This window comes from Syngnathus leptorhynchus, chromosome 3 (assembly GCF_054491065.1).
Source record: "Syngnathus leptorhynchus isolate UIUO chromosome 3, UIUO_Slep, whole genome shotgun sequence".
NCBI classification, from domain to species: domain Eukaryota; kingdom Metazoa; phylum Chordata; class Actinopteri; order Syngnathiformes; family Syngnathidae; genus Syngnathus; species Syngnathus leptorhynchus.
In genome coordinates this window covers 13,301,377-13,309,876 of record NC_141197.1, presented here as the reverse complement: position 1 = coordinate 13,309,876, position 8,500 = coordinate 13,301,377, and the positions used below count along the sequence as shown (strand labels likewise).

The 8,500-nt window shown below is 41.8% G+C and overlaps 1 protein-coding gene across 1 annotated transcript; it reads left to right on the top strand.

The window, feature by feature from the left end:
- Positions 1 to 749: 749 nt before the first annotated feature.
- Positions 750 to 4,473, top strand: rcn1 (reticulocalbin 1, EF-hand calcium binding domain). Its single transcript, XM_085908289.1, has 7 exons — positions 750 to 861; positions 970 to 1,258; positions 1,900 to 2,093; positions 2,232 to 2,410; positions 3,165 to 3,225; positions 3,360 to 3,559; positions 3,737 to 4,473. The coding sequence occupies exons 2-7, from the start codon at positions 1,038 to 1,040 to the stop codon at positions 3,842 to 3,844; spliced, it is 963 nt and encodes a 320-aa protein (XP_085764415.1). The 5' UTR covers positions 750 to 861; positions 970 to 1,037; the 3' UTR covers positions 3,845 to 4,473.
- The last annotated feature ends 4,027 nt before the right edge of the window (positions 4,474 to 8,500 follow it).

The following is an 8,500-nucleotide window of genomic DNA, read 5'->3' as shown; positions in this document are numbered from 1 at the left end:
CGACACACTAATTTGAATTGACCAGGCAGGACTAATTTAAATACATGAAGTATTCATTAATTGAATAAAGAGCCTAGTTAGCCTCGGGGCCCTTTTATAAACTAGGGTGTACTATTTATGCAAAACAGGAATGTGCCATGTGCTGGCTTATTATGCTAATGTCGAATGGCAAAATACATGTTTCTTCTGCCCACGACCAAGGATTAGGCATGGCAGTGTCAGCAAGTTGTTTGGAGGCTACGGACTCTGCTCTTTCTCATTACAGCATGTTGGGATGTTGATGAGTAATGTGATTCTTCTGCAAGTAGATATGATCACACCCACTGTCCAAGCAAACATGACTCACATTTCAGAAAAATTCACTGCTTGTTTGTCTAATTGTGTCTAAGTGTTTATTTTAGTTTATTAAATTCAAAAACTGTATGACTTTTTCATATGTCTGATTATTACTGAAGCACTGGCCGTCCGTGCTCCATCATATAGAGTTGAAATAAACAAGCATGCTGGTGCAGGCTTGCACACAGCAATGAATGAATATGGCTTTAAACCAAGTTTAACACCCATACATTATCTTTGATTAACACACGTATTTCATTTGTTTTGCGCAGCCTGATGCTGAGGCTGACTGCTGAGAACGAGAGGGGCCACATCCTTTCCGTCTGGCTCTGCCGCTTGCAACGTGGCGCCGAAATTCCTCCCGTGCCCCTCTGACCAATGCTGTGTGCGGTTATAGAGAAGCGTGGGTGAGCCCCTCCTAAAACTACGCGCTGATTGGCTAGATAGGAGTAAACCGGAAGTCACCGCCCGGTTTTGTCCCCTCCGCAAGCAAATAGTGTTGCGTCGAATACGTAAAACTTTAAGGTAAGGTGACGTTACGGACCGATCTGTCCCAAGCGCGGTGTGACATCTTTAAGTAGTTTAGTGCAAATGTATGGTTAGCACTGAACGGTAAAAGAAGAACCATTTTAGGAGCACTGCAGAGGAGCGAAGTTCTCGTGGCCTGCTTCCAAGTAAAAGCCTGTGCTTGTTCCTGAACGATGGAGGTGTTCATCTTGATATGCACGCTGCTCTTGTGGACCGCCGCGGCCCACGGAAAGCCCACCACGAGAAAAGAGCGAGTCATTCACGAAACTAAGTTAAATGAGAGGACCCAAGAAGATAACAACAGCTTCCAGTACGACCACGAGGCCTTCCTGGGCAAGGAAGAGGCCAGGACGTTCGACCAGCTCACCCAGGAGGAGAGCAAAGACAGGCTGGGGTAAGTCAGGATGTCTAAGTCGTTTCACACCCTCCACCGAGTGTGAGCTTGAGCGTTTGTTGTAAATCACGCACGCTCACTCCAGCTGAACAAGTATCTTGCGTGTAACTAACTGTTCATTAATATTTACTAACAAAGCGAGAGTGCATGACAAATATGTGCAATGCATGCCAGCGATTGTGCAAACTTGATCATTGTGCTGCCGACACACCTAATGACTTGATTTGAATTATAGATCATCATTAAAGAAGCATTGTAGCCGATGACGTTGGCGTTCAATGTCTGTCACAACGCAGCAATATACACGCCATGCTTTCTTCATTCAAACGCATGAAATGGGTTCTTTTGACTCTATGACGCTTCTTAGGGGCTGGAGGGGGCTCGCTGTGAAAGTGGGAGGACCCCCTGTACATCACAACGTGGCAGCTGGAGTCTAAGAATACTAGTCTTAAATTGGGCCGCCGCCCCTCCCAGTTCAGTTTCCTCTCATAGCATAAAATTCTGATAACTTTGTTGATTAAAAGTTTTTAAAGCCACGTTGTGTTATGAATAATATACATACAGTAGTATGCATTACATAGGTGAAAAAAAAAGCCTTTGTGTGATGGAGTTTTCAACTTTTCTTTTTATTTGCATTCTAGTAAAATAGTGGGGCGAATTGACAGCGACGCCAATGGACTGATCACCACAGATGAGCTCAAAGCGTGGATCAAGCGTGTCCAGAAGCGCTACGTTTACGAGAATGTGGCCAAGGTTTGGGCAGATTATGATCTCAACAAAGATGACAAGATATCATGGGAGGAATACAAGCAAGCCACATATGGATATTACCTTGGTAGGAAACACCCATCTCGGGTTCAATCTGCGATATAATTCCTCTTTTATCACCTCAACATGTCATCACATTTTTGCAGTCGTGTATTTTTGTCTGTAACTTTGTGTAAAGTTCATGTTTGGATCTTTATGCTCTCAGCCAATCCCGAAGAGTTTGACGATACGACAGACCAGTTCAGCTTCAAGAAGATGCTTCCCCGTGACGAGAGGAGGTTCAAAACAGCCGATCTGAACGGGGACCAGGCGGCCGATAAGGAAGAGTTCACGGCCTTCCTGCATCCTGAGGAGTTTGACCACATGAAGGAGATTGTGGTGCAGGTAAAAGCCTTCTGTGAGCACATTGTTCCAAAAAAGAGGCACGTGCAGCTTGCAGCAGGTCCCATCTGATGAGCTACTTAGTGAAATATGCAAAATTCTGATGCTTGTTCCCAAATCAAATTTGAAGTCTGCCCTTCAAATAATAGTTTGTATATTTTTGGGGGAGCGGGTCCAGAGGGACGTACTGGCTGTCCCATTTAACACTCTGTCTTTAAATATGAATTTGGCCTCGCGGAGCAGTTGCGTGGGAAATGTTTCGCAGTAAGGCACTATGCTGCCGTGTTCATAAAAGTTGTACTACCCATTTGACGGAGTTAATTATTAAAGGCTCATTTTTATGATTTCACCAAACGGGTACTGAGCAACTGTTCAGCCTTTGGCATCTCTCCGATTTTTGATCATTTTGTGCTACATGATTTTTTTTTTTGTATTTCACTCGTGCGTTGAGATAGAAGTGACCCAGTGTTTGCTCAACAGAAGATAATTACATATAGATTTAAGACAACAACATAGTTTTTCTTTAGGAAAGTCAGTTTAGCTTAATGCTAACAAACAATTCAAAACGTAAAAGACAGGCTAAAGAGTGTGTTGGTCCACATCAGCAATAGTGCTCCTTGTAATTGTAGCGTCAGTGTGCCAGGCCAGCTGTAAAGTGACCCTCGTGTTGAGTCACACGGCCCAGGGCACGTCAAAGTGAAATTTCTGGCTGCCGTTGACCCTACTTAGTGACATCACCTCGTTGTGCCAAATGCAGGAAACCTTGGAGGACATTGACAAGAACGACGACGGTTTCGTGGATGAGGACGAGTACGTTGGTGAGTTCAAGTAATCCATTTCAACCAGAGCATGTTTGCGTTCAATAATTGGAAACAAAAGTGTGCTTCAGTTCTATTACATTACAATTTAATTGCTTGGAGGTTATATTCATAAATGCATGGTCTGCTTTCAGCTGACATGTTTGCTAACGAGGACGGTGGTCCGGAGCCAGACTGGCTCAAAACCGAGAGGGATCAGTTCTCCGACTTCAGAGACTTGAACAAAGACGGTAAAATGGACCGGGAGGAAATCCGCCAATGGATAATGCCACAAAACTACGACCATGCCCAGGCTGAGGCGCGACACCTAGTCTACGAGTCCGACCAGGACAAGGTACAACTTCTAAACTCATCATTTTATGTTTTGAAGTCATGTTCCAAATGATGGTGTTTGTGAATTTCTTTTGCAATGAGTAAAATGAATGTACAGATTTATTATGAATATCATGATAATAAATCTTATTTGTAATGATAATCATGCATCCCTAACAGGAATGACATTGTTTTTCAGGACCAGATGTTGACTAAAGAAGAAATCTTGGAGAATTGGAACATGTTTGTCGGAAGTCAAGCCACCAACTACGGAGAGGACCTCACCCGTAACCATGATGAACTTTGAGCTTCAATTTGACCTCTAATGTATCTGTGTTTATGTAAGAGGTTAAATTGATAGGACAGAATCTCAAGAGACCAGCTTTCTTTGTCACAGTGTTTGTTTAAGAACCATCACTGCGGGACTCGTTGATCAAAAAGAGTCCTAACACTAAAAGGTCAAAACGTTTCAGCAAATGTTTCTGACATTCAGGAGCACAAAGACAACGTTCTTCCAATCGATGGTGCCTTGGCTGCCTTAGAAGTGTTCAAAGCCGAATGGGTAGCTTTTTGATAAAAACGTTAATGTGAAGCTGTAGTTCAAAGAACAGAACTTTATTTATTTACGTTTTAGCTTTGGCCCTAGGTCTGGCAGTGTGCGTTGGGGAAAAAAATGTTTTTAATGTTTTAACTGAATCTCTTTTTTTAAGTTAATACAGTGATGTTAACTGTATTTGCACGTAATATCTTAAAAAAAAAAAAAAAAATAGCTAGTGAAATATTTGCTTTACTGTAAGTCTATTTATTTGTCACTCCTTGTTACGGTTGTTTCCAAACACTGCATTAACTTGAATGGCTCATTGTGTTGAGGATTGGCACGCATAATGTTTTGTTTTCCCACATTGAAAATAAAATTGTCTACAAATAAAAGTGTAACCTTTAATTCTCCATTGAATCTGTCTTGCAGGGGTTGTGATAATACCATATTGTTTCTTTTTCCTAATTAGCCATAAAAATTACTGAGTGTAATTCTCAAGAGCTTTAAGATAATGCTGACTTCACACAGATGATCATTTGTTTTTGACATTCAACTTTGGCGGTTGCACTGGACAACCTACCGCCTGTTTTCTAAAACTCTTGTCCTCATTAGGTTCACAAATCAGCTAGAGCCTATCCCAGATTACAATAGGAGAGAAGACTGTGCAGCTAATGTAAAGAGTCATTAGCCTTTGTTACATCTTAGAATTCTGGAAATGATTCCATTCTAACAAACCACCTTCACTAGAGGCTCATCAATGGTATGAGCTAGCATACTAGCCGAAACAATTTCCACGACAATGGGTGGGAAGCAGAAATTAATCAAACCTCATAAGATTCTGCTAGATGGCACCATGAATGTTTGACCTCAGGTCAAGGTCAAAACAGCAAATAGAAGAGATGTTCTCAAAAAATATGTAAATTGTTAATATACGATGGATCACATTACTTGGTCATATTGAGCTGTTTGTAATAATTTGATGAGGTAACCAGAATTAGAAACTTTTCAATAGATTCAGAAAATTGAACTATTTTGGTGGCCGTCTCAAGCTGCGATGAGGAGCCGTCCCATTTCACAATTTGCCGGCGTCTCCATTGTGACTTCCTAACTCCTTTAACATCAAGAACAAATGGACCCTGTCGTCAGCACTCACGACCGATTGGGGTCTACACGCTCCTCGCCGCACACTGCCACAGTAGAGATGCAGAGTGGAGCTGACTGGCTCTCGCTGCTGGCTGTTGCCGTTCAAAACAGTGCGATGTAACTGAGAAAGCGTCTCCGCCACCCAGCGTGTCCCCTCTGCTTGCTCATGTGGAACATATGGATATATGTGTGCCACTTAACAGGACAAGTCAAGCGGGACCAATGCGATAAAGCTCATTAGGAACAAGGAGACAGCACGATGCATGTGTTGTTGTGCCGCAATGTACGACCCTGCGCCAGCACACCATGAGCAATGTCTGGAAAGCTTGTTTTGCTTGGGTCTCTGTTGAATTAATAAGACATTTTGCAATATGGGGAATTTTGTGTAAACAACAATGATTGTGTTATAAAAATGCACGCAAACGTGCACTTGCTCAACATCCAAGAAAAAAAACTAAATTGTGAGGTAGTCTCGTGTTTTGTGCCGCTCCCCATCCTGTTCAATCAGACGCTGTCAGGGTTTGACTGCCTGAGGCAGTGTGACACTTCCATAACATAAATTACATTTTATCTGTATTCCAAGCTTAAAAAAAGATAGCGTTAATCTGTTTAAAGCCACTCTCAATAAAGTTTATTGTCAGCCTATCCCCAAACTAAAGAGAATTACATGAGTATTTTAAACAACCACATCACTGACTTCAAGTTTGCTTTTGATGCTACCACTTCATGAAAAAATATTAGAGTGCCATTTTTTCTTTGAGGGTGTGTGTATTCTTGGAAAAAAATAATGGCATTTCCATTAACTTCAATGGAGAAAGATGACTTGAGATATGATTGCTTCAGAGGAACAGTGCCAACCAAGCAGGGTACCTCTGTATGATAAAGTGAAGGAAGAAGCGCTTCATTTTGTCAGGCCACAGACCTGTGTAATTGAAAAGTAGGAACGTATTGCTTTGCTGTCATCTCCGTATTATGCACGCCCTCACACAGACACACACTCACACACACACACACACACACACACACACACACACACACACTTCTCTGAGCCAGTGCCTTCACAGCTACCGTTGTGTCCATCCTTGCATCCTACAGTTGAGCGATTAGTGGACCCAAGACACTAATAGACTTCCTGTAAGTAGCATATGAGATTTGTCATGTGTCAAGGTGCATCTATGTGTGTGTGTGTATGTTTAGGTGATTGAGTGGATGTACTAAATGTGAGCCTAAGAAAAATGATGGTGTACACACAGCCTGTATACAGGCCTGCCTCGTGGCCATGTTTAACAGCACTTCTCTTTATCACGGCGCTCCCCTAATCATTTGCAGTGTGTGTGTGTGTGTGTGTGTGTGTGTGTGTGTGTGTGTGTGTGTGTGTGTGTGTGTGTGTGTGTGTGTGTGTGTGTGTGTGTGTGTGTGTGTGTGAGGTAATGCCTTCAGATGGCTGTCATATGAGCGTCTGCCTACATCAAGCCCTCTACGCTGATAATAATGAGCCCTCTGGGTTGGAACGGACTCATGAGGCCATTGGAGCCATGGGCTGAAATTTTCACTTCATCTATTCAAATAGCGGAGTGTCATTTTGTCATTCAGTGCAGCTATTTTTTGCTAATTATAAGCAAAAAAGACAACATAATGTTACTGAATCCTCACTGCATCACAACCTGCTCCACTTCCTCTTGTCTATATAATTTGACTTCATAATTCTTTCTGCCCTCAGGACTTGTTGGACTGAAGCCATGGATGGGCTGAATTTCTGCCCTTTATATGATAATACATCTGTGTACATAATACTATGAATAATATGTGACAATACCGTATCTGTAGGTTTTGTGTTGATACATTTTGTAGATGAATCTGCACCGGCCCGTTTATTTTTTAAAATTCATCGGACAGCTTTACAGATGCCAGGTCTGCTTTACAGGTGAAATGTGGCTGGTTTTGTCATAGTAAAGTACAATACAGCCAAGTAAGAAAGCATTGTGTCGATTAGACATTAGCATTGTGTCTATTAGACAGCAGGACACAATAAGAAATACAGTCCAGTTTCTCTTAATTGATTCTAAATGGATAATTTATTTATGATAGCAATACTACCTTTGTGTATCTAGCTATGCCTGCTACATGTAGTGACAGGTAGAACAAATAATGGAGACATTTTCATTTTAATGGTAATTTTTTTTAATATAAAATATGTTCCTTGGATCAGTAAAGGTTGGGAAACATTGCAGTACTGCATATCTGAGCGTTACAAGCTCAACATATTATTGTGCTGCCTCAGTGCTGGCAAGAGTGGAAACGAAAATGTGGCAAGCAGTATGTGCGACTGTATGTGCGTGCAATGTGGGCTCATTCAGCAGTGTTCATGTTTTTACAGCCTTGACAATGAAGCTTGAAGGGAGAACATCAATCTTTGATGGCCATCACTGAGGTCGGTGCTGGTCCCCTCCTCGCTTGCGTCACAGCACTCTACTCCCTCTAGTGGAGTTACTGAACTTAATGGAACCAAGAATACAATGATAGAATAGTCGTTTGAGCATAGCTATATAGTTACTAGTACTGAGACAAAACTACTCTGCGGCATTTTGATGATGCAAGAAGGGTTTGAGAGTCTCAATGTTAGTTATTACCACTGGTAGCATTTCTACAGAATGTTGTTTGTGCCTTTTCTGTACTGTCAATTTGAAATAATATCTGGGTGTTGATTAAAAGAATGGGAACATGATTTTTGAAAATCGGATTCATCAATTAATCGATGAAATAATCAACGGATGGCTCAATTGTTAGTTTCAGCACTTTGCAAAAATATATGATAAGATGTATATTGGAGTGTATATAGTTAATGATGAGTAAAATTGACTTATTTATCTCTAGTGTCTCAATTTATTTTTGGGGGATCATAGACTCCTTTTACAAATCCGTTCACTTGCACCACTGATCTCATATTAGACTGTGTACTGAAAACAATGTCAAGTCTCAGTCAGAGCATACTGAAAACTGTATGTGGTATTAAACTTCAGACACAGTACAAGTGGAGACGATGTTATCCCGATGAGACTGATATCTTTGGACAAAAAGCTTCTCTCGCTCCATTTGTCCACATTTGTCTCCCTGCTTCCTGTGCTCCTCTCTTCCCAGCATCTGGAATCCTGTGGGATGGAGGGGAAAGAGGAGGAGTGAGGAGGCCGTGCTTCATCCCGCTCATCCCCAGGGGGTCTTGGTTTGCTTTGTGATCTTCTATCTCACATGATGGAGATGTATCTAATCCTGTTAGAAGTGAAC